Source organism: Phodopus roborovskii, unplaced genomic scaffold (genome assembly GCF_943737965.1).
Source record: "Phodopus roborovskii unplaced genomic scaffold, PHOROB, whole genome shotgun sequence".
Lineage (NCBI taxonomy): Eukaryota > Metazoa > Chordata > Mammalia > Rodentia > Cricetidae > Phodopus > Phodopus roborovskii.
This window is the reverse complement of record NW_026126547.1, coordinates 12,638,174-12,665,158: the sequence shown is the minus strand read 5'-3', so window position 1 is coordinate 12,665,158 and position 26,985 is coordinate 12,638,174. Positions and strand designations below refer to the sequence as shown.

Genomic DNA, 26,985 nt, shown 5'->3' with positions numbered 1-26,985 from the left:
TGGTCTCAGTTTGGATAAGGGATAGTCAACATGTATATGCTAGTAGATGAGACCATTCATTCCCTTCCCCAAAAATGAGGTGATTGAATTAAGTAGTTTATTAGAAAGTAATAGATCTAGTGGAAAAATAGTGACGGGGTGTGTGTATGTATGTATGTATTTATTTATTTGAGTTCAGGAAAGTAGTCTGGAATTTAAGATTAAAAATATGAAGTCGCTGGGCGGTGGTGGTGGTGCATGCCTTTAATCCTAGCACTTGGGAGGCAGAGGCAGGTGGATCTCTTGTGAGATCCAGTTCCGGGGCAGCCAGGGCTACACAGAGAAACCCTGTCTTGGAAAACAAGACAAACGAACAAAAGCTAGAAAGTCTTTGAGATGATACTTTTCAGCAGAGAAGTGAGAGGAGACAGTGGGGCGAGGCTGGGGACCAGAGGGAGGGATCTGCCAAAGAGATGGAAATGGTACTGAGGTGAAGGCATGCAGGAGGGCTTCCTTACTGATTTAGATGATGGGCTTGGGAGGACTTGCGTTTTGTTGTATATGCACACAACACCATCACTTCTTTATTAAAGGGATGCTGGAGTAGAATGTTAGAAGATCAGTTAATTGATGGAGATGTATTCTAAAGTTGTAAAATTGAAGTTCTGTGTAGTTCTCAATGCTATCAATTGTTAAATATTGGTCAATAAGTGCTTACAATGGATGGCCAAAAGAAATCATTTAAGATCTTCTCAGCTGACGTGGGCTGCAGAGAATGAGCACAGATATGACCAGGGAGGGCCCAAGGAAATACCTACCTTCAGTGTGAAGTGGAGTCACAATCTAGGCTCAAGTAGTTGAGCAGTCTCTACATCTGACTACTTAGTATTTCAATTTTTGTCTTCACCTCATTTTACCATTCATTCATTCATTCATTCATTCATTCATTCCACTGCTAGGGGATCAGACCCAGAGTCTCACTAGAAAGAACTTTCTACTGAATTACATCCCTAGTCCTATTTCTTGCTTGTTTTTAACTGCCACAGGGATGGGGGATGTATAGGGCCAGTTTTGAATCAGGCTGGGGAAATAAGCAGATATTTCATTGTTTTTCTCTTCATTATTTATGTGGTATGTCTGTGCATACTGGAGTGTCCATGTATGCAGTTTTGGAGGAGTCTGTTTTTACCTTTTGCTGTATGGGTTCTGAAGATTGAAATCAGGTCATCAGCCTTTCACAGCTGAGCCATATCTCTGGGTCCAAGACATTACATCATTTTGTTTCTTTATTTTGATTTTTTACACTGATTTGTGTGTGTGTGTATGTGTGTTTATGAGAGAGAGTGTGTGTGTGAGTGCACAGACACAAATGAGTGCCCCTATGTATGTGGAGGTAAAAGGACACCTTATGAGATTCAGTTTTCTCTATCTTCCAAGTGGGTCCTGGGGCTCAAATTCAGGTTGTTAGACTTGGTGGCAAGTACCTTCACTACCTGAACAATCTTGCTGGTCCCAGGCAAGTAATTTTTTTTTTTTTTTTTTTTTTTTTTACAGGGTTATCAATTTAGGAAATTTTGTATGAAGCTTGCTTTGGTACTGATTAGCCACTGACTATAACATATTCAGAAATCTTTGCTTATAGTGCTTACAAATGCTCTGAGACTTGACTCAGGTGTATACAGGCACACATGGATGCATGTGTACATCCGAAACTCTGTCTACCCTAATAATTGGAATTAGAGGTGGGCTTTATAAGGGCAAGAACAACTAGTTAGACTAGATTCCTCAGGGTCCTTTGCTTGCATCTTAACTGATCTGCCATGTGAGCATGAAGGAAGTATATAAGTTTTCTGCATAACCTACCTCCCTTTTTTCCTTCTCTTTCCATTTTTAGGTAATGTTTGAAACTTACCAATTTTCTGGTGTGTATGTTGCGATCCAGGCAGTCCTGACTTTGTATGCTCAAGGTAAGTAAAGCTTAATTATTAGGAAAATTAATTCAGCAAACACTAGATGTGTGTGTGTGTGCGCATGCGTGCGCGCACGCATGGGTTGTTTTGGTTTTTCTTTGTTTTTGAGGCAGTTTTTCTGTGTAATAGCTCTGGCTGTCCTGAAATTTTCTCTGTAGACCAGACTGGCCTCAAACTCAGAGATTCACTTGCCTCTGCCTCCCGAGTGCTGGGATGGAGAGTTGACTTAGTGGTTAAGAGCACTGGCTGCTCTTGCCAAGGACCCAGGTTCTGTTCCTTCATTTGGAGCCATCTATGACTTCAGTTCCAGGGGATCCAATTACCTCTTCTGGCCTCCAAAGGTGCTGCATGGATCTGGTAAACACAAACACCACTACAGATAAAATAAAAATAAAATCTAAAAAGAAAGAAGAGAAAAGACCATTACTTATATAAGATATCACTTCAGAACTTTACAGTTATCTGTGTCCTTCTCAGTTTGTCAGTGTGGCATGTGTGTGTATGTATGTGTATGTACAGGGATGCATGCTTGTGGAAGCCAGAGGTCAATATCAGGTGTCATTCTCATTGTCCGCTGACTGTTTAGAGACAGCTTCCCTCTTTAGTTGACCTGGAGTTCACTGTCTCCAGTGCGGAGACTACAGCCTGTGTTGCTACAGCTGTTGTTTTATATGGGTGCTGGGGACCCAGACTCTAGTCCTTGTGCTTGGGCAGCACTTCGCCACTGAGCTAGCTGCCTACCCAGACCACTGTACACTTTGTCACCTGTCATGCAGGTGGCATGCACATTTTTACTTGCTTATTAAAAAGAAATCTAAGCTTAAAATGATATTCGTTGTCCTTTTTTTGTTTGTTTTGTTTGTTTGTTTTTGTTTTTAAAGAGATCTGCCTGCCTCTGGCTTCCCAAGTGCTGGGATGAAAGGCATGTGCCACCAACGCCTGACAGGTTTTTGTTTTGTTTTTTTTAATAGATTTTTTTTTTTCAGCTGTTTTGAATTTCTATACATTATGAGGTGCTAGAGATGGCTCATCAGTTAAGAGCACTGGTATTCTTCCAGGAGAACCTGGATTCAATTTCTAGCACCCCTATGGGCTTATGACTGTTCATAATTCCAGTTCTGATGTCCTCTTTTGGGCTCCTTGGGCACTTTCAGGCATGAGGTGTACAGGCACACAACTAGGTGACACATTCATATACAAAATATTGAGTAAATTAAACCTTGAGAATAAGCATAGAATTTATCCTCAGAATTGGCTTGAGTTTAAAAAATATTTTTAAAAGATTAGTGTGCTGGGTAATTTTGTGTCCACTTGATGCATGTTAAAGAGGAGGAACCTCAGTTAAGAAAATGCTTCTAGAATCAGGTGGTGGTGGTGCATGCCTTTAATCCCAGCACTCAGGAAGCAGAAGCAGGCAAATCTCTGAGTTTGAGGCCAGCCTAGTCTACAGGTCTACAGGTCTACAGATAGTTCCAAGGCTACATGGACAGATGAGGACAACCAAGGCTACACAGAGAAGCCCTGTATCAAAACCCAAAGACAAGCAATCACAAAAAGGAAATTATTCTGTAAGTTGGGGCTGTATGCAAGTCTATAGGGCATATTCTTCATGACTTTCTTTTTCTTAGTCATTAGTCATTGTCTTAGTGCTTGATATAGGTGCAGAGGCAGTCCATGGTGGGTGATGCTAGTCCTGGGCTGGTGGTACTGGATTTTATAAAAAGACAGGTTGTGCAAGCTAGTAAACAGCGCCCCCCCCCCCAATGGCCTCTGCAACATCTCCTTTCTCTTAATTCCTGCCCTGTTTGAGTTCCTATTCTGACTTCCTTTGATGACAACGAACAGTGCTGTGGAAGCCAAATAAATCCATACTTTCCCAAGTTGCCTTTTGTCATTGTGTTTCATCACAGAAATAGTAACCCTAACTAAGCATTTAAAAAAAAAAAAAAAAAAAAAAAAAAAAAAACTTACTGGTCATCTAGGTGTTTGCATGCCTTTAGTTGGAGGGGGGCAAAGTCATGTGTGTTACTATAAAGTGTTCCAGGTGAGCCTCATCTACAAGGTGAGCCTAGTCCAGCCAAAGCTCCACAGTGAAACTGTGTGTGATAATTCCATCTTGGATCAGGAGGAGTTACCTATGTGTGTCAGTGTTTTGCCTATGTGTGTGTATGTGTTCTACAAGCATGCCTGGACCCAGGAAGGCCAGAAGAATACATTGGATCCCCTAGTACTGAAGTTACAGTTTTAAGCTGCATTGCAGGTGTTGGAACCCCACTTAAGTCCTGAAAGAGTAGTAGGTGTTCTTAACTGCTGGGACATCTCTAGCTCCCCTAAAAGAATTTCTAAGAAAATTGATGTTAATATATTTTCTTAGTAAAATTTATGAATTAATCTCTGTCCAATTAGAAGATAACTTTTTTTTTTTTTTTGGTAAGATTTATTATCATGTATGCCTGCATGCCAGAAGAGGGCACCAGATCTCATTATAGATGGCTGTGAGCCACCATATGGTTGCTGGGAATTGAACTCAGATAACTTCTGAGCGAGCATCTCTCCAGCCCCAATATAACTTGTTTTTAATTGCTAATATTCATCTATTTTCATGTAGCTGTTGGTTATTCAATTTTGAGAAACAATAGCTCAGTAAAATTAATTAAATAACTATAAGTTTAGCAATCCCCAGCACCTGGGAGGCAGCGGCCAGAGAATTTATGTAAGTTCAAAGCCCAGCCAGCTTGAACTACAGGGTAAGTTCCAGGAGCTCCAGGGCTATACCGAGAAACCCTGTCTCAAAAACCAAAATAAATAACTGTAAACCATGTGTCTTCTTAACTTGGTGGTTAATATTTTTAGGAAAAAGGAATTAGAGAGATGGTTCTGTAGTTAAGAGCACTTAGTGCTCTTGCAAGGACCTGATTTCAGTTCCCAGCTCCTTGGTCAGTCAGCTTACAGCACCTATAATTCTAGCTCCAGGAGACTGGGTGCCCTTTCTGAACTCCTTAGGCTCTATGTACTCATATTCACACATGTGCACACACGAGCTAGTGCATATACACAGATACATGATAAAACTAAATTTTGACAAGAACAATAACCACTACTACCATTCCAACCTGCAGAAGGCTTTTGAATAAGAAGTGGTGTGGTATTTTAGGTAGATTTGCTTAGTTTAGTATGGGTGGATAGAAGAGATTGATTGAAATTAGAAAAATCTTAGGTGAAAGTTTGAATGGTAAGAGAAGACACAGATGAAATGGCAGGAATTTCAAAGACAGATAACACAGTGATGAAAGGGCACGGCACTGAGAGTCCTTGTTTTCTTTTCCCCATAGAAAGTTTGGGGCTGGGGAGATAGATAGCCCAGCAGGTAAATGCCAGACCCTAATGCCTGAGGGCCTGAGTTCAGATCCCCAGCTCCCACATAAAAGCTCTTCATAGCAGCATATACCTGTAATTCCAGCACTGAGAGGTCAAGACTGGAGGATTCTGGGGGATTGCTGGCCAAGTGGTCTGTCCTGATCAGTGAGTCAGTTCAATGTCCTCAGATATCAACACCCAATAACAGACCACATATCCCTGTAGCCCCAGTTCTGATGGCTGTGGACATGGAAGGATTGCTGGGGCTTGGTAGCTTCCAAATCAGCCAAATAAATAAATAAACAAACAAACCACCAGATCTGGGTTCAGAAAGAGACTCTAATTAGCCAAACAAACAAACAAATAAATAAAATGACCACCAGATCTGGGTTCAGAAAGAGACTCTACTTCAAAGAAGTAATAGAGAGATAAAGGCGTACACCTGATACACACATATATACATAGAGTAAGGTGGAAAGCAGTTGAAAAAGACAGCCAAATGAACCCTCTGTCCGCTGCAGGTACATGACTATACACACATACCAAAACAGTCTCCTTAAAAGATGAGGATTGAAAGGTAGCAGTGTAAGAGTTTACGAGGCTATTGAGTTAATCAACTTGAAATGTAAATGTTTATAAATGTATTCATGTTTATCAGAGATAAACTGGTATGGCAGTGCATGCAAATTTGTTAAGTTGAGACTAAGCATGTTTACAGTGGCATGTCCATAGCCAAATTTATATAATAAGAAAGAAAAGGGACAAGACGGATAGATGGAAGCAGAGATGGAGGAAGAGATGGGTGGGTAGAGAGAGGAAGGCAGACAGAGGCCAGCCTGGTCTACAGAATGAATTCCAGGATTGCCAGGACTGTTTCACAGAGAAACCCTGTCTTGAAAAACACAGAGGGGGAGAGAGGAGAGAGAGAGACTATTCAGAGATGTGGACATAATAAAAGTAAATTATAGATAATGTATATTCTGGTTAAAAGGAAAGAATGAGTTATATATATTGGGCTGGCCGTATCGCTCACCAGGTAAAGAAACTTGCCACAGAGCAGAGAGATCTGGTTCCTTTGCTCTCTGCACATGTGCTGTGTGTATGCACACACACATACACAATATTAATACACGATATGGTTTTTTAGTGTGAGTTTTTAGAAGTTCTGTTTTTCTGTTTGTTTGTTTTTCCGAGACAGGGTTTCTCTGAGTAGCTTTGTAGACCAGGCTGGCCTCGAACTCACAGAGATCCACCTGCCTCTGCCTCCTGAGTGCTGGGACTAAAGGCATGTGCCATCACCACCTGGCATTTTTCTCATTTCTTAAATAGTGTCTCATGTAACCCAGTCTAGTCTTCCAGCATAACCCAGGATGATCTAGAAAACTACTACATTATTTTTAGTCAGGGTCTCGCTGTATAACTTGGCTGCTCTGAACTTTGCTATCTAGACCAGGCTGGTCCCATTTGCTTCTGTTTCTGAAGTGCTGGATTAGAGATAATGTGTCACTGCATGCAGCCTGACCTAGAACTTCTCATCTTTGTCTTCCAGATCCTAGGATTACAGGCTTTCCCAATATGCCCAACTAGAAAAGGTTTATTTTCCCTCAGAATTGACTCTTGGCTTTTTTCAAAAACTTTCCTTTTGAAAACTTTTATTATTATTGTAGGCTGGAGTGATGGCTCAGTGGTTAAGAGCACTAGCTACTCTAAAATATTTTACTAAAAATCACTATTATTATTAGTAGTAGTATTTGTATGTATGAGGGGTGCCTTACATATGTTAAGAGGTTGGGGACAGCATTGTGGGGTTGGTTCTCCCAACTTTACATGGGGTTCAGAGATGAATGCAGGTCACTAGGCTTGCTTTGCAAAGTGTTTTTAGTCTCCGAGACACTTAGTCAACTCTTGTTTCTACTTTTCAGTAGCATAAGCCAGATATTATGCACACCTGTCATTTCAGTCTATAACCCCATTGCTCAGGATGCTAGGGCAATATGGTTATGATTTCTTGGCTAGGATGAGACTGCTTTAATAACAACAAGAATAAAATAAATCTCTTCTGTGGCAATGGGAAGACACAACAGCAGCTCCTTTCCTTTTTGGGGGCGGGGCAGGGGGATAGGGTTTCTCTGTGTAACCCTGGTTGTCCTAGAACTTATTCTGTAGACCAGGCTAGTCTTGAATTCAGAGATCGGCCTGCCTCTACCTGCCAAGCACTGGGATTAAGGGCATGCACCACCACTGCCCAGCTCCCTCGCTCTTTTTTATTGATATTGTTGCTATTGCTTATGAGGGTTGGCTGGAGTCCCTACCCGCTTTACACATGCTAAGCTCATTCTGTTGCTGTACTACCCCCAGTGACGCTTTTCTTCTATCACAAGGGTTAGTTAGGGTCATTCTTCTTGTTTAGGATAAATAACTGAGCCCAACTGATTCTCAAAACCTCTTGGTTCTTGTGCAGGTTTATTGACTGGTGTAGTAGTAGACTCTGGAGATGGTGTGACTCATATTTGCCCAGTGTATGAAGGCTTTTCTCTCCCTCACCTTACAAGAAGGCTGGATATTGCTGGGAGGGATATTACCAGGTATCTTATAAAGGTAAGTGAAAGGAAAATATTGTAAGTGCTTGGTTTTTTAGTTTGTTTACTGACTTAGACAAAAATCAGTGTCTGAAACAATTCAGGGGCTAGAGAGCTAGCTCAGCAAAAAGAACACATAACTGCTCTTGCAGAGAAACAGCTCTCATCAGTTCTGTGGAACAGCCTCCAGCTCTATGGAATCTAATGCCTTCCTGGACACTTTAGGCACCAGTATTTATAAGCACACACCCACACACAGACACAATACACATAATTTAAAATAGTAAGATAACTAAAAAGAATTTGGTGTATAAGGTATCTAGCATCACCCAGTATGCCATTATTGCCCATGACATGGATTCCAGGTATTGAGCTCAGACATGGACCGCAAGTGCCTTTTACCTGCCTAGCCATCTTAGTAGCCAACAAGGGTTTAACTTTTGTATAGTGGAACTTAGTCACATGGATTATTAATTTGCTGCTTTTTTTTTTTAAATGCTAGCTCCTGCTGTTGCGAGGATATGCCTTCAACCATTCTGCTGATTTTGAGACAGTCCGTATGATTAAAGAAAAACTTTGTTATGTGGGTTACAATATTGAGCAAGAGCAGAAGCTGGCCTTAGAGACCACAGTGTTAGTTGAGTCATATACAGTAAGTATCCTATGTATAATAGACCTGTGACTTGAAAACAGCATCTCTATTTGTTGGCATCACTTAATAGAGTTTTGGTTTGTTTGGTTTTTGTTGTTTTGGTTTGTTTGCTGGACATAAAATCAAGGACCTTGTTTGTGCCTAGCAGATCAGGCCCTGGCATCAGTATTTGGTTTGTATTATTGTAATATGTTTTCATATGATGTTTAAATTATCTCTTGCTACATTAAGATTCTGTCACATAATTATTGAAGATACTATGTATTGCACATTAAAGCAAGAATTAAATTAGAAATGAAGGTATTAGTTGATATTTTAGCATCTTCAGACTATCATTTTTCAACATGTTGTTTTGTACACAGTGTTACTTCTCTGGGATGTTAAGAGTTACACAAAATAGAACACATTATAATTGTTGAGTAAATTATGGAGATAATTATTATCTCATTGCTGTATGATTCCCAGGTCCTTTGATGTGCAAGTATGTATGTGGTTGTGAAAACTTAGTGTGCCTGTTTCTTAGAATCTGGTTTTTTTTTGTTTGTTTGTTTTTTGTTTTTTGTTTTTCCTAAGACAGGATCTTACTACATAGTATGGGTTTTTCTGCCTCTCAAATGGTGGGATAGCAATCATCATGCATTCCCATATGAACCTCAAAATTTTGTGGTGTGTCATGTAGCTAATAGAATCATATCTTGGGAAGTATTCGTGCTTTGATCTTTCTCAGACAAGTTCTTACTGTAGCCTAAGCTGGGTTGGAACCCAGGCTGGTTTGAAATCTGTTAGGTTGCACATATTTTGTGAATAGTGCCAACGTGGACCACACTTGCTTTGCTGGGCATAATGGGACTAGTACTTGGAATACTGACTGAGGCAAGAGCACCACGTGAGTAATGAGACCAGCCTGATAAGTCCTCCAGAAAAGGCTGAAATTTCCGTGTGTAGTGAAGGATGCCGTTAATACCAGCCCTGCAGAGGCAGATGATCCCCATGATACAGCCAAGGATACATAGTGAGACCTGTCTTGGGAGACCAAAACGGGGGTGGTGGTGGTGGTGGTGGTGGTGGTGGTGGTGGTGTGTGTGTGTGTGCGTGCATGCGTGTGTATTGTTAGAGACCAGCTGTGGTAGCACATGCCTGTAATTCCAATTCTAGGGGTGGGTATCCAGGCAGAGGCAGGTGTATCTTGAGTTTGAGGCCAGCCTAGTCTACATAGCAAGGCCCAGGTCATCCAGGACTACATAGAGACCCCCATCTCAACTTCCCACCCTCCAAAAGAGGTACCAATCTAAGTATACAATAAAACCTACTTCATAACTTAAAACAACCTCCAGGTTTGCTCTGGTGCCTTCTTCCTTAAAGCTTTTCTGACAGATTTTCTAGAGATCCTCATTTTCAGTTTTAGTTGTTCAGAAGGAACTGACACAAGATAAATAACCAGAGAACTAGCAATGTAAGACATGACAGTAGAGTCATCATTGAATTGAGGTCATCCTAGACTAAAGCAAGACCAACTAACTGCACCTCTGGCTCCTCAAACACCCCTCCAAAAACCAAAACAGACATGGTGGTGCCCACCTGTAACTTCAGTAATTATAAGATGGGGCAGAAACATCACTGAGTTTGAGATCCATCTGTACGTATGGTTTAGCCTCTGACCCCCAATAAAGCCAGGCAGGGTAGTACCCGCCTGTAATCTCAGCATTTGGGAGGTAGAGGCAGAAAGATAGGGATACATGGGTCTTCTGAGCTACATGAGATCCTAACTCGGTGGAAAAATGAAAACAAAATATGTCTTCTTTCTTCCCTCTTTCCTGAAACAGTTGGAGATAGCTTTCAAAAATATAGTCAAATATAACAAACTAAATAAAGTGGAGAGGAACAGGTATGAGCAAATGTAGGCTAGAATAAGAGGTAAGAAGTTCAGTGCAGCTGGCTATGTGAGGGAATGCCTATAGTCCTAGCTACTGTGAGGACTAAGGCAGAAAGCTTGCTAGAGTCCAGGAGTTCATGTGGGAAGGAAAAGGAGATGGAGGGGACTCAGGACAATAATATATAAAGGTAGTTATACTAGACTTTTTTGGAAAATGCAATTCCTTCTTACATATTGATAATAATTTCAGCAAACATGGACTAAGTGTTACAAGGAATGTGCTTTGTAAATTTTATTGTTTAAACTTCAAGCATTGTTAATGTGAAACTAAATGCCAACATGTGTGAGAGCACTTGTTACTCAAGTCAGTCTCATTAATTATGATTGGTGTGAGAGAATTTTTACTTGATCTCTTGTCTAATTAAATAAAAACATTAACTAGCCAGATGTGGAAGCCAGATGCAGGAGAATCTAAGTCTGAGGCAAAGAAACCCTCCATATAAACTAGATTTAAGCAGTAAGGGTTTCTGTTAGGTCATGTTAAAATTTGCACTGTCCAGCTCTTACTGGCTTAAATTATACTTACTTACCAGTTAGAATTGTTTCCTCCTTGTTGAGAAGCTCCTCCTTCCTTTCTGCTACTGAGCTGCATACATGTTGCTAGCTTTGACAGTTCTTTCTGCCTCCCATCTTGATGTAGGGGTCCTGGCATTACAGATGCATGTACCACATCTGGCTTTTTATGTGTAGTGCTGTTTTCCTACATGTATGTCTGTGTGAGGGTACCCTATCCCCTGGAACTGGAGTTACAGAGAGTTAGAAGCTGCTATGTGGGTGATGGAATTGAAACCAGGTCCTCTGGAAGAGCATCAGTGTTCTTCCACCAAGCCATCGCCCACACCCAGCTTCTTAAACCTTTTGTTTGTTTGTTTTTAATGAAATTAGTTGATGGTAAAATAATACTTGTACAGCATACTGTTGAAAAAATTATTAAAAATATTTAATTTTAATTTTTTACTTTAAAAAATGTCTCCATAAAAATCACAGTTGTGTTGACAAAAGACAACATTAACTTTCCCAGGGATAATCCGAATGTGCTGACTAGTCAGCACAGCATTTGGGTATCACACATAAATACTTGTGGAAGGATTTCCTGGTTGGCAGATTTTGTGCTATTAAAAAATAACAACAACATCATCTGAGATATTTTGTTTTACCCAAGAAAACATTTTAGGAAAATTTACTGCTTTAAATAATTTTGGTTACAGAACAGATATATTTTAAAAATCACTGTTAGGAGAATGCTGGAAAGTTGTGGGTTTTTGTTGACCAGCACTGGGTTGGTTATTTTCTGTTTCTAGCTCCCAGATGGACGCATTATTAAAGTTGGAGGAGAAAGATTTGAAGCACCGGAAGCTTTATTTCAGCCTCATTTGATCAATGTTGAGGGAGTTGGTGTTGCTGAATTGCTTTTTAACACAATCCAGGCAGCTGACATTGATACCAGGTACAGTAAACAGCATTTCCAAATAATTTGTAAGAAGTACATGGGCCAGAGAGATGGCTCAGCAGTCAAGAGCGCTTGGTGTTCTTCCAGAGGACCTGAGTTCAATTCCCAGCACCCATGTCAGAGTGCTTGAAATTGACTGACTCAAGAGTTCTGGCCTCTGGGCACCTGTGTTCATGTGTATGTATTGACACGCATACACACATCTCAACATGGTTGACAATAAGAATACAATCTTCCTTTTTTAAAAGCAAGAAATGTAAATTGAATGAACAAATTGTCTTACCTCCTTGTGTTTCAGGGGGTGTATTGTTCTGTTTTAACCTTTAAAAATTGTATTACATTATTTATCTGTGTCTGCACATATATGTGCAGGCTCACATGTGCCATGATGCTTGGGTGGACATTGGTTCCTTTCCACCATGTGGGTCCCAGGGACCAAACTTATCAGACTTGGCAGTAGGCACTGTTAAGAGCTGAACCATTTCTCCACTCCTCACTGTGTTTTTGAGGGTGGTATTAGCTACATTATTGCTTCTAGGAGCTTTAAACATTTTTTTTTAAGATTTCTTTATTTCTATTTTGTGTGTATGTGTGTCTACATGTATACATGTGTACCATGTGCATACCTTGTGTCCATGGAGGTCAGAAGAGGGCATCAGATTTCTTGGAACTAGAGCTACAGATGGTTATAAGCCACCATGTGGGTCCTGGGAACCAAAACCAGGTCTTCTATAAGAACAAGTGCTTTTAACTGCTGACCCCACTTAAAAGTTATTATTCTGAAACAATTTAAAATCAACAGAAAAGTGGCAAGCCAAATATAGAATATATGTGTGCCCTTTACCTAATTTTACTCTTTTGCTAATATTATAATATTAAGCTTATTTGCTGTGTTAACTGCTGCTGCTTTTTTTTTGAACCATTTGAGAATAGATTGAATATATAAATTCTCTTTTGCAGTACTAAGAAAAGATGCACTTACTGTTGAGTGTGTCATTCAAGAAATTTATTAGTGATGTATGTAACATCATATTTCAGTTTTATACCGTGTTCCTGTCATGTCCTTTGTAGTTGTCTTTTGTCTGGGAAGGATCAAGGGTAGACTCATGCTTATTTAGTCATGTGTCTTTGTTGCTTTTTTTTCCTGGTACAGTTCATTGTATTGACATCTTTGCAAAGATCAGACTAGTTATCTTAGATTTCTTTAAATTTGCCCTTTTATGTTTTCTCATAATTCAGGCATACATTTTTGACTAGAATACTCTGTATGTGGTGTGTCCTAGGGCTATCACATCCAGAAGTGATGTTTCTTATTAATGATATAAATACCCTATTGAAACATTACTTGACGTTTACTGTTTCCTCCAGTGAATGGTCTGTTTTTCCTTTCCTAGTTAAGAATGTGTGAAAAGCACATTGAAACTATATAAACATCCTGTTCCTCGGCTTGCTCTGCTCTGTCCCTTTGGTGTCCATTGATCTGTCCTGCTCCTCTAGAATCCACGCTGTTGATCTGTCCCTTCCTCAGCACACTCTGCCCCTCTAACATCCATTGTTTAACCTTGCCTAAGTTCATTTTTATTATGTTATTATTTTTCCCCTTAACATATATCTACTTTTTTGGATTTAGGTACAGTACTCGACTAGCATACATGAAACCCTGGGTTTGATCCACAGCACAGCATGGCATATGTTTTAACTTTATTACACTTTTCATTTAGTTTTAGGAGCTATGATTTGTTATAGCTGTCATCATCAGTGTACAAGGCTTCCTTCTTTGGTTCATTTTCTCTTTTTCCAGTTTCTGAGTGAGCTCTAATAGGTGTGCAGTGATAGCTCATTGCCATTCAGTTTTCATTTCTGTGATGATGGGGACGTTGAGCGCTTTCCTCCTTCCATATAGTCAGTTGGGTATTTATGCTTCTTAGTTTTGTTGTGTTATTTGTCTTATCTAGCAGATACTTGAGCATCTGACCATCCTTCTTCCTCCTCGTAGTGAACCCAGGGCTTTGTGCTGCTAGGCAAGTGCTCTGCTAAGCTACATCCCTATCCAACATTTTAAAATAAGGTGCCATTTTCCTAATCTGTGAATGCCCACTGTCTTCCTAGATCTGAATTTTACAAGCACATTGTGCTTTCTGGAGGCTCAACCATGTATCCTGGTCTGCCGTCAAGGTTGGAACGAGAGCTTAAACAGCTTTACTTAGAACGCGTTCTAAAGGGAGATGTGGAAAAACTTTCTGTAAGTATCTATAGTAACTGTTGTCATTGTTTTAAAATCCTGAAAAGTAACTTGTGAATCTTGACAACCACTAGATGGAGCAAGAAGTCTTACAGATTCCTGTGCAGTTAGCCTCTTGAAGACTTTATGGAAGGGAAATTGTCTATTTGTAGTGTATCTTGTATCTTCAGTCTTATTTGTATTCCCAGAACTATCACAGCTTCTGAAATGGTCTTTATTGGTAATTTTGCCATGCACTAGAATATAATTGCCGGTGGTTTTTTGGCATGCCCTCTTTCCTAGCTTTGATCTGTGAAGTGTACTGTCTGTAGTATTGTTGTAACCCGAGTTCCCTAACCCTGGCTTATTCTCTGGGTTTGTCTTACTGTCCTTAGCTACCTATTTTAGATAAGATTACCCATTTTAGAGGACTATATGGTCACTAATAGTATAGTGCTTTCTAAGTATTTCACTCACTTTCCCATTTCATCAAATTATCTAGAGAATTTAAAATCCATCTCTGGCAACCATTTATTTACTCTGCAAACTTTTAAGGAGAAGGCATTATGGAGTACTGCATTCTGGTAAAACCCACACTGACATTGGTTCTGCATACTCTAAACCCCTCTCCTCGTCCCCACACATCTTTTCAGTTCTGCAGAGCTAGGGTTTGGACCCAGGACCATACACATCAGCAGGTAGTCTAGTACTAAGCCACACTGTAAGCCAGGAAACATTTCTTGAACTCCAGCACTGTGCCAGAGTGATCTAGGCCAAGGGAACAAAACAATGATAAACAATAAAAATGGTTGCTGTCAGTTTAACTTAACAGTAGTAATTAATAATAAGTGCTTATGTTGGGGTTGGGGTTAGGAGATATAAAATGGTTGTTATTGGTAAGGGGGTGTGCACCCTCATACTTGATCAGAAAAGCGGTCTGATGAAGTGCCTTTGGGGCTGAGGCCTGTGTTGAGTTAAGGAGTGAGCATTTCTAGTCAGGAATAATGCAAATGGTCTGAATTGGCAGAAACGTCCCAGTATGAATGGAACAGAGTAAGTGAAAGAGGGGTGGAAGATGAGGTCAGAAAGCTGAAAGATCCTGAGGGTTCTGAATTGAAAAATGATAGAACCTGACTTATCCCTTAAAAGAATTTGGAAGCCAAGTGTGGTGAAGGACCTATGAGGGTTAAGACAAGAAGCTGTGAGAGGGAAAAGAGCTGGTAGAGGTTAAAAATAGTGGTTAAGTGGTTGTCTAAGAGAGTGAATGGAAATGTCCTAAGACAGCCAAATAGCATGAAGGACCTAGTTCAGGTTAGAGACAAATTTAAAGCAAGTGTTGAGCTTTTGTACTGTTTGCTGTTTAAAACAGGTTCAGAGTTGATTACCTGAGTTGGTATTTTGCCAGGTGAATGAATTTAAGGAAAGAAAAGAGCCACTGGGGATAATGTAAAGAAACAGAAGGGCAGGGGGCTGGAGAGGGGTGGGTCAGTGCTTAAGAGCACTTGCTGCTCTTGAAGAAAAGCCAGGTTTAGTTAGCTCACAGCCATCCGTGCTCAAGTTCCAGGGGAACCTGTGTCCCCTTCTGACTGCCATGAGCACCAGGCATGTACACATACATGCATGCAGCCAAAACTCATGCATATAAATTGTTTTTTCAATTGAAAAAGAAATGGAGGCACTGGGCAGTAGTGGTGCCTGCCTTTAATCCCAGCACTTTGGAGACAAAGGCAGGGAAATCTCCAGATTTGTGGTAAGCCTTGTCTACATAATAAGTTCCAGAATAGCCAGGACTATACAAAGAAACCCTATCTGAACCTCCCTACCCCCCAAAAAAAGAACTTCCCTAACCCCCCCCCCCAAAAAAATGAAATAAGAAATGGAGGCTAGGGCTGGTGAGGTGCTTCAGTGCTTGAAGTCACAAGCCTGGTGACCTGAATTAGATCCCTAGAAGCAACACATGATAATAGGAAAGAATTGACTCCCAGAAGTTGTATATATTCACACACACATACATGCAATCATATATACAATACATAGCAACAGGTAAAGGAGAAGGAAAGGTAGAGGAGAGTGTGCATATGTCAGTGAAGAGTAGGTGTGGAAGAAATAGCTGTAGATGTCTGGGATCTAGAGATGACTGAAGGAGTGGTAGATGGTTAGGATGAGATCCAAGAGCAGCTGTGGAGTTTGGGGGAAGCTGCTGGAGGACCTGCTGAGGGAAAGGGGAGGTGAGAGAGCAGCTGTCTTCGGGGACCCTGCTGGGGAAGCAGGGTCTTCCCTGAGAGCCTTAGACATTTGCTTGGGGGACTGCAAAGATGACTCTCCCATTAAAAGCAGGTGCAAAGATGACTCTCCCATTAAAAGCAGGTACTGTTGCAGAGGACCTAAGTTTGGTTCCCAGCACCCCATGGGGCTTTTAACAACTGCCTATAACTCCAACTCCAGGGGATCAGACACCATCTTCTGACTCTATGGGTACTGCAGTCACATATACATACCCACATACAGGTGCAAGCATACATATAATAAAAATTAATTAAAATTTATTTCATGAGAGCACAGCCAAGCTTATTTGTTCACATAGCATTATTTATTGTCAAACATTGTAACTATCTTACAGTTTTCGCAGAGGTCTTAGTAGTGAGAGACATGAAAAGCCCCAAGTCTTTACTCTGTGACCCTTATGAAAACATTTGCAAGTTGAGCAGTGCTAAACATAGGACATAAGAGTTTGAGGTAGGCGTGCAAGGCTGTCCTGGACTGTCTGTATAGCTAGACTCTGTCTGGGGACAGGGGTTACTAACCTTAAAAAAAAAAAAAAAAAAGTAGCTGGGCAGTGACACATGCCTTTAATCCCCAACACTTGGGAGTCAGAGGCAGGTGGATTCTGTTAAGTTCCAGGCCAGCCTGGTCTACAAAGCAAGTTCCAGAACAACCAGAGCAGTCTCTGGGGATGGCAGGGCTTGGGGTAGGGAGTGGCAAATAAAACAATGGTATTTGCTCTCAGACTTAACTAAAACACTGTTGTTTTCCACATCATAAATACTTAGATCCTGGGGGCTAGAGATATGGCTCAGAGGTTAAGAGCACTAACTGCTCTTCCAAAGGTCCTGAGTTCAGTTCCCAGCAACTACATGGTGGCTCACAACCTTCTATAATGAGATCTGGTGCCCTCTTCTGGCCTGCAGGCACACACACAGACAGAACACTGTACACATAATAAATAAATCTTTTTAAAAAATACTTAGATTCCTATATTTTAATATGTGTGACAGGAACAATTTAGAGTACATTGTTCCATTGACTTTTTTTTTTTTTTTAAATAGAATTTATGATTCTAAAGACTGACACTCTTTCAGGATAGGTATGGAAAGAAACAGAAGTCTGTATGTCTGGGGGTCTATCATTGTTTATTATGTGTATGGGTGTTTGCCTATGGTGCATGTGAAGGCCAGAAGAGGGTCTCGAATGCCCTGGAACTGGAGTTATAGATGGCTTGTGGGTACTGGGATCTGAACCTATTGCTCTGGAAGCAAAGCTCTTAACTGCTAAGTCATCTTTCCAGCCTTGGGTTCAAATACAGTTCTGATTATTTTTTCAACATATAAACTATTTCTATACAACAGTAGTCTTCTCTATACAGCTTAGACTCCAGAAGTTGGGCCAACTGGGAAATGGGGAGTTTTAAGGCTCAGTTGGATTAGTAGTTTTTCTTTCTGAATTCTAAATTAGAGAACTTGTTTGTTTTTTTCAGTTTCAGGATTTTTATTTCACAGTATCATAAGCAAATCACAGCAATGTATATAGTATAAACAAATCTCCATCAACACTGTATCTTTTCATTAGGTGTTTTTTTTTTTTTTTTTTTTTTTTGTTTTGTTTTGAGAGGCATCTTGATACCACCTGGGTGGTACCAAGTAATGAAAACTTAATCTCCATGTTTTAACTGGTTAATGTAAAAACATAGTTACAGCACAAAAATAAAACAATGTGTTGGCATTTACCTTTTTTTCTCCCAAGCTGCCCCTCTTGTCCATCAATCCTACCTAGAATTGCTTGATTTCCCATATTGGAAGTGTCTTACATGCCCATGGGCTCCCTGAGGTCACCCAATGTCCCCACTTCATACTGGAAGATTCTCAATGCTGCCCCTCTCCCTCCCCCACCGGAAATTTCTCATGACTTCCAAAAAGCTCCAATCACCAAGGCTTAGTTCCCTCATCAAGTTTTCCTACATTGGCTCTTACACGAGGTTTCCTGATTGCTGACCTTCAATGGTCCCTTTTAGAGAGCTCTGTTTTCCTGCTTCAGTTTTGCTTACCTTTCAGATTACCTCAGGGTGTTTCTGAAGTATGAGAAAAGGCCAAACTTCCTTGACTGATTGATCTGTGACCTGCTCAGTGAGATTTAAGAGCCTTCCTAAACATAGAAATCCCAGACAAGTCCCCAAATTGTTGGAAATAAGATAGCACATTCTGTTCTCATCTCCCATAGGCGGAGACTTGGCTGACTTCCCAAATTCTCCATCTCATTGGTTTAGGACACACAACCATGTCTGATGAATAATTTGGAGCTTGAGACTTCCCCATTTTTGTGAACATGGGCTCATTCCCATAGAACTTTCAGAGCTCTGAGACAAGCGAGTGCTTGCTGTGCCAGCTAAGGAGGAGGACCTAGCCCTTCTGCCTGCCATTTGTTAACTGATGAATCTTAAGTTTACCTCATATTGAAAGTGCATCATAGCAGACAGGTGTGGTGTACATGCCTTTAACCCAGCACTTGGAAAGCAGAGTTAGGGGGAACTCTGTGAGTTTGAAGCCAGTCTGATCTACAGAATGAATTCCATGACAGTCAGAACTATATAGTGAGACCCTGTCTCAAAAATACCCCCCCCCAAAAAAAAAAGAAAGAAAAAAGAAAATGGACCGTAGCAATCTGTTATAAACCTATCTGGCTTTATTTGTTTGATTACATTTCACTTGAATTTAAAACAATAGAATATGAGTTTTGCATACTAGAAAGGAACTGGAAGGTCTGGGGTGGATCTCAGTGGTAGACCACGTGCTCTAGTGTGAATAAAACCTTATTCAATCCTGTGTCAGTTAGGGTTACTATTGCTGTGATAAAACACATGACCAAAAAGCAATTCAGAGAGGAAAGAGTTTGCTTACACACCCTGAATCACATCTGCTGAGTGAAGCCAAGGCAGGAACTCAAACTGGGCAGAAACGGGGCTGGAGGTAGGAGCTGATGCAAAGACTGTGGAGGAGTACTGCTTACTGGCTTGTTCATCCTGGTTTGTTTGGGGGGGGGGGGTATGAGGTTGATTAGTCTTTGTTTTGTTTTGTTGATTTTTTTTCTGTGTAACAACTATGGCTATCCTAGAACTTGATCTGTAGACCTGGCTGGCCTCAAACACAGAGATCCACCTGCTTCTGCCTCCAAATGCTGGGATTAAAAGCCTGTGTCACCACCATTGAGTCAGGACCATTAGCTCAAGGGTGCCCCACACACAATGGACTGCCTCCCCAGCCTCATATCAATTATTAAGAAATTGCCCTACAGGTTTGCCTGCAGCCATGTGTTATAAAGGCATTTTCTCAGTTGAGAAATTCTCTCATATCTTTAGCTCGAGTCTAGTTGATATAACCACCCCGACCCTCCAACCCTGACAATCTCCAATACCAGACAAATCAGTTCAGTTTTACTGTTAACACCGAACTAGAGTCCTGGTGGTATTTGACCTGGAAGAACACTTCTCAGAAACTAAGGAAAACCAGTTATAATCTTGCTTCTGATTCTTGGGCTGTTAGCACAGTGATTTATTTAATCTGGATAATGGATGTCTCCTAATCACCAGCTTGGGAGGAATAACTTGTGTGCTGAGGTGCCAAAGCTGGCTTTGTCCCACGTAGATTACTGAGAGATGCAGACATCTTCCTGAAATGGAGCATTGTGCACACAAGGTCTCATTACTCTTTCTCCTTTAGAAATTTAAGATCCGAATTGAAGACCCGCCCCGAAGAAAGCACATGGTGTTCCTGGGTGGTGCAGTCCTGGCAGACATCATGAAAGACAAAGACAACTTTTGGATGACTCGACAAGAGTACCAAGAAAAGGGTGTACGTGTGCTGGAGAAACTCGGTGTGACTGTTCGATAAAATGCCAGGCTTGTTCCCATCATGCCTCTGATGCATTCTTCCTTCTCTTTTTTTTTAAAATGTTTTCTTTATTGCCAATCTTTGAACTCATTCAACTCCAGGACTGAAAGAGGCCTCTCTGTCCCCTTTGACTGGAAAGGTCCAGTTTTATTCTCTGTCTTGGGGAAGCATTGTTTAATTCTTGTTGATGTGGGTAAATTTGGTTGTTTAATGCAACCACGTCTCTACAAACATAACCCGAGGGCAGAGGGTCTCTGCTGCTTTCTTTCTTTCTTTCTTTTTAAGTAGGCATTTAGATCATTCCTGTAGGCTTTCTATTTTTGCTTTACTGCTCTAATGCTGCTAGTTTTAGTTTATCACTGTAGGTGGTATGTCTTTATTAGCATAAGAAAAAACTTTCACATGAGCTTTTACATATTCTGGGTGGGGGTGGTAAGGGATGGGTGGGCAGCCCTGAGCCCTTTAGGGCATTTCCTCTATAGTGTTAGCTTTCAGCAGTCAATGGCTGCCACTTTAAGTACCTTGAAGCTTGTCCTGTGAACATCTTCAGGAAACATTAAGCTCAGAACTAAGGTGTTTGCGGTAGGTTTTGTGTGTTGGAACAAATGGGTGGTCTTTCTGGTGTGGTTTTGGCGGGTTTCTGCTTCTGGGTTTGTGAGATAAATCTAAGTTACAGTACTCTGACTTGGTAGGTTTCTTCTTTTGATCTGCCTGGAACTGTTTCCATATGGTAGAAAAAAAGCAAGCTTAGTGTTTACCATGAGGTTTAGGGATTAATTCCTTAAGTCAAACTATCAGCTGAGAGTATACTTCCTCAACTATCAGTGGGAAAGTAACATTTTAAACAAAACACTTTTGTTAAGCCAAATTACAGATAGAAAATTACTTAAGAACTGGTGTTTTCTAAACACTGTTGTTTATTCTGGAAGCATTGAAGTAATGATGCTAAGTACAATTCTTGAAAGCTGTACTTTTATGTACCTGATCACTGCTTCTTGACTGAAACAACTATACACAAAAATAGTTACTGGCAGTCAGTTATAATTAGTGTATTAACATTGGAACTTGTTGCCAGTTTTTCTTTCTTTCTTTCTTTTTTTTTTTCTTTCTTTTTCAATGAGACCTGGAACTAAAATTTTAGCAGCAACAAAAAACAGAAAATTTACCAGGAGTCAGCTATACATTTGTACTGAAAACTAATCATGACTGCTACTTCCAGCCATCTTTTCTTGAAAGAAAAGTGGTTGGGATTTTGGATATGTTTGCAGACCTGTCAGGAAATCCTATTTATATGTCCAGTTGGTATTGTTTGTTGTCTCAAAAATATCAGCTAGTACATAGATGTGTGAGGTCTTTCTAACATTGAAAAATGAAATGATGAGACATTATATCACAGTAAATACAAAACGATGATTCTGGGAGAAATTTTTTTCTTCATTTCAAAATATTCTTTATTAATGATGAATTTGAAAGAATGACTTTCTTTCCCTTTCTTTTTGGATGCTTAACATCAGAATTTTTAGTGGATTTTTTTTAGATAACTTTAAAATTAGTTTGTATAAAATCAGCAGCAAAAGGAAGTTAGTCTTAATTATGCAGCTTCTGTGATATTAAGTATTTTTTGCCTGTTTTACCTCAATTTGAACAAATAGGAGAAGTCTGTGTGCATGCTGGACATGCTCAGTACACACAACAGCCACCAGTGCCGGCTGGTCGGTGTTGGGTGCATGACTCAGAGTCACTTTGGAATTCCTAAGTGTTCCTAAATCATGTTGTCAAATATTCCAGTCTTGGGAGTCCTGGGCGCATTGCAGGACACCTACTGTATATAGGACTGGTACCAAATGACTATTGAGGGCAGAAAAATGATGGACTCTCTCTCAGCTTTGAGCATGATTTTAAATATAGGGGTAGAAAACAAGAAAGAATAGAGTGGAATCCTAAATAAACAGTGAAAGAACATTATCATTTGTACCTGGAATGTAGACTTTGTTTTTATTTCGTAATTCTGCTAGCAAACATGACTGTTAAAAATGATGTATTTATATATGTAATAACTTAGAAATTCCATTTTATAGTTTTCCTATTCTAAGGTGAAATAATGAATTTAATAATTTGGGAGTTGGCATATACTGTATTGTATTCTATTGGAGGTGTGAGGTTTGAGTCCTTCAAAAATTAAAAAAAAAATGTTTTTTTAAAAGATCTGATTCTTAGCTCTTGAAACCCATTGTCACTTAGATTTCCAATGCTAATTAAAATTTCTTTTTTTTTTTTTATTTTTAAATTAAAATCACCAATGCCTTGAGGGATTCTTAGAAAATGTGGTATTGGATGTTAACTTTCACAGTTCTGAGCACTGTTAGTATCTATCTGGCAAGTATTTGAGAAATCAATGGAAAGCTAAATATTCTAAATTTAACACAAATATACTTCTTTTTGATTAAGAAAATAAAATCAGATTTTTCAAAGTAATTTGAATTTTGTCTTTGTTTTTCCTTTAGTAGTTTTTCTCTTAATTTTAATTATTTTTATATGTACTTTTAGTTTTGCTACTCAAGATGGGTTTAGAACTTTAAACCAGTTAGCCCAAGGTCAAGGGTTAAGACAGGGTGTTAACATCCCAAACTGATCTGGAACTAGCATATAGCCAAGGAGGACTTGAACTCCTGCCTCTTCCAGGTGCTGGGATGCTGGGATTATAGGTGTGTACCATGAGGCCCTGCTCTGGTTCAGTGTTGATATTGACAAAACTCATTATTTCTTATAAGATTTTTCTTTACTTATTATTCATCTTTTTTTTTGTTTTTGTTTTTGTTGTTTTGTTTTTGTTTTTTTGTTTTTTGTTTTTTTTTTCGAGACAGGGTTTCTCTGTGGGTTTTAGAGGCTGTCCTGGAACTAGCTCTTGTAGACCAGGCTGGTCCCGAACTCACAGAGATCTGCCTACCTCTGGTTCCCGAGTACAGGGACTAAAGGTATGCGCCACCACTGCCTGGTATGAGGCTGGTTCTCTATGTAATCTTGGCTGCTGTAGAAAAATGGTCTTGTAGACCTGCCTGCCTCTGGAGTGCTGGGATTAAAGTTATATATCACCACTCCCAGCCCTTCTAGTAGGGCCTTTAGATACAAGAGAATGGATTAGAGCTATATTAGAATTTGTTGTTTTGCTTTTTTCTGTTTATTTCCCAGGCAATTTCAGGTGCTTTTGCTGAATCAATTCTGGGTAGACTTAATGTAACATGACTCTTTTTGGACATTGTGGCTGATCTGTGTGAAGATTTTTAGGCACGTTGGTTTTGTTTTTAATTTTTTTCTTTATTTTCATTTTACATGCATGGGTGTTTTTGCCTGTGTGATGTGTGTGTGTACCGTGTGTGTGCATTGCCCTTGGAGTCGAGAAGAGGGTCCTAGGTCTCGCTGGAACTAGAATTACAGATGGTTGTGAGCTACCATGTAGATGCTGGGGATCCAGTCCTGATCCTCTGAAAGATCAGTCAGTGCTTTTAGCACTGAATCGTGTCTCTTACACAGGTACATTGTTTTTGATAAAGTAATCAAAACAGGAGGAAAACTAATAAGTAAGTGGCCCGTTACTGAACATGAGGGCTAGGGAATTGGTTTCAGTGTTGTCGTCTCATAAACTGCATGATCACAATTCATTGTCCTTTTGTGGCCAAAGTCCATTTTAGGACATCCTGAGGGCCATGTCTGGGGCATTATCTCATCTCTTGGGTTACCACAATATGGTATCTATTGTCTCTAGGTGATAGAGAAAGGATATTCCTGCCATTTTGTAGTGTTGCTGTTGATGAAGTGAATGCCTTTGTACTCCTCATTTTTTTTTCCTCCACCCATAAACTTTGCTGTACAATTTAGTTTACTAATTGTTGCTAATTTTAACTAATTTATTTTTGAGACAAGGTCTCTGTTTTAATGTTCTATTGCTGTGAAGAGACACCATGACAAAGGCAACTTTTAAAAAAGAAAGCATTTAATTGGGAGCTTGCTTGCAGTTCCAGAGGGTTAGTCCATGAGCATCATGGCAGGAAGCATGGCAGTAGGCAGGCAGAGAGAGACAGTTTGGCATGGGCTTTTGAAACCTCAAAAGTAACACACCTCCTAATCTTCCCAAACAATATCACTAGTTGGGGGCCGAGCATTCAAATATATGACTCTATGGGGCCTAGTCTCATTCATATCATCACATTCTACCCCCTGCTTCCATACATAGGCTTGTAGCTATAGCATAAAGCAAAATTCATTTGGTCCACCTTTAAAAGTTCACATAGTCTATAGCAGTCTCAACACTGTTTAAAAGTCTGAAGTCTCTTCTGAGAGTCAAGGCAGTGTTCTAATTGTAACTTTAACTGCCTATAAAGTCAAAAACCGAAAGTAGATCATATACTTCCTACATACAGTGGCAAAGAATATACATTATCATCATTTCAAAATGGAGGAAAGGGAGCATAGTGAGGAAATGTGGGCCAAAGCAAGAATACAGCCCAGTCAAGCAGAGTCCAGATTTTTCAACCCATGTCTGATGTTACGGGCTTATTAGATGGCTCTTCCCTTCCAGCTGTACCGACTACAACAACTTCTCTCGGTTGGGGGGGTTTTGTCTGCAGTTCTCCTTCACAGGTAACCCACAGCTCTGGCATCTCCAGCATCTTGGGGTCTTCAACACAATCCAGGCTTCACCTTCAAGCAGTGCCTTCCTTGCCACACACCCCGCTTCAGTGGCTTTCAACCACAGAGAAAAAGACTCCACAACTTGCCTTCTGTATTCTTAGATCCAGAACCACTGGCCAAAGCTGCTGAGTTTTGCTGCCTGCTAGAGCTGGAAGACAATCCTCTCCAAGACATACATTTGCATATGTTGACTTGTTGATGATTTCCCTTGCTGAAAAGCTTCTCACAAGCTGGAGGCTTGGCTGGGTGGATCTTAGCCCTGAGGTCACCACTCACTTTATTCCAGTTAGCGGCAGGCTTTTCTTTCAGCTTCCCATCTCTTTGAGCACAGGCCTTAGCTCCAACATTACATTTCTCCTGTTTTTATTTTTTTTTCTTCTCCTCAAACCCCATCGTGTATTGGCCCGCTTGCCCTTTTTCATTGTGGATCTACGTAAGAGTGTGCATTGGTAACTGCATGACAGTCAATACTAGGCAGTTTTGAAATCTCTTCTGACAGAGACATTAATCCAAAAATTTGTCAATTTAGTCACAGGCAGATTCTTAGGATGAAGGCAAATGCAGTCACACTCTTCTTAAAATATCACAAGAATGGTTTGTAGCCCAGCTGCTAATATTAATATTGTTTCCCTCTGAAACCTCATGAGTAGTTCAAATTTCCCTTGGCAGTACTGTCTTCCTAGCTCTTCCCAGGATGACTCTTTTAAGCCCCACTTACAGAATTCAACCACTTTCTAGTCTAGAGTCCCAACCACAGAGCGGTCAGGCCTGCCCTGTCACAGCAGCAATACTGTCCCATCTAGACTGGTCTCAGACTCACTGTGTAGCTGAGAATGACCTTGAACTTCTGATCTTGCTTTTATTTCCCTAGTGTTGTGATCATAGACGAGTGTCACCATGTCTGATTATTTTATGGAGTGCTAAGTGATTGAGTCTAGTGCTTGGGGTGCTAGAATATCATTCTACCAATTGTCCCCCCATCCAGTAAGTGCTCACAGATTTGCAATGTAGTCAGGAAACTATTCGAAGCAAAGTATACATCAGAATGTTCCGCAGTAGAGCAGGAGGGCACACACATGAGAAAATACTTTGCTTCCAAAGTGTTTGGGACTTCCATATATTTATTTGTTGTTTGTTTTACTTTTTTAAGACAGGGTTTCTTTGTGTAGCCACTGGCTGTCCTCAAACTGGATCTGTAGACCAGACTGGCCTCAAACCCAGATCTGCCTGCCTCTGCCTTCCCAGTGCTGGGAATAAAGAGGTGCGCCACCACCGCAGGTCTGGTGTCTCAGGGTTTCAGTTGCTGTGAAGAGACACCGTGATGGCAGCGCTTATAAAGGGAAACATTTAATTGTGGTTTACATTTTCAGAGGTTTAGTCCATTGTCATATGGCAGGAAGCAAGGCTGAGCATGCGGGCAGACAAGGTGCTGGATCTGAGAGCTCTTTATCTCACAGGCAACAAGAAGTGAACTGTTTGACTGGGTGTGGCCTCAAAGCTGGCCTCCACAGTGGCACACTTCCTCTAACAAGACCACATCTACTCCAACAAAGCCACACCTCCTAATAGTGCCATTTTCTTTCAAACCACCACCTTTATGGGCTCAAGAGAAATTTGGTTGTGAAGACACATAGTTTGACTCTCTACTGTTGTTTACTGTTTTTTCTGTTTTGGGGAGCTGCTATACACACACACACACACACACACACACACACACACACACACACAGGCTGGCCCCTGATGTCCTGCTCTCTCTTGCTCCTTCCTGTCTGTCACCAAGATTTCTCCTATTTTTATCTCTGCCCACTAGCCCGCCTATCCTTTCTCCTGCCTTGATACTGGCCATTCAGTTCCTTATTAAACCATTAAGGTGTTTTAGACAGGTAAAGAATGACAGCTTCACAGAGTTAAATGAATGGAGCATAAACGGAAGTCACACGCCTTAAAATTATATTCTACAACACTGACAGATTAAGTCATAACTTTTTCTACAA

The 26,985-nt window shown here is 40.5% G+C and overlaps 1 protein-coding gene across 6 annotated transcripts in view; it reads left to right on the top strand.

Moving 5' to 3' along the window:
• The window catches only part of Actr2 (actin related protein 2), a 40,212-nt gene extending 17,435 nt beyond the window's left edge, over positions 1 to 22,777 (top strand). For all 6 annotated transcript variants that reach the window (XM_051200480.1, XM_051200479.1, XM_051200482.1 and 3 more), the window contains 6 exons: positions 1,874 to 1,946; positions 7,768 to 7,904; positions 8,388 to 8,537; positions 11,772 to 11,917; positions 14,030 to 14,162; positions 20,132 to 22,777. In XM_051200480.1, coding sequence (XP_051056437.1) covers positions 1,874 to 1,946; positions 7,768 to 7,904; positions 8,388 to 8,537; positions 11,772 to 11,917; positions 14,030 to 14,162; positions 20,132 to 20,302 — 810 coding nt within the window. In that variant the 3' untranslated portion in view covers positions 20,303 to 22,777. The remainder of the gene's footprint in view (positions 1 to 1,873; positions 1,947 to 7,767; positions 7,905 to 8,387; positions 8,538 to 11,771; positions 11,918 to 14,029; positions 14,163 to 20,131) is intronic.
• Positions 22,778 to 26,985: the final 4,208 nt, after the last annotated feature.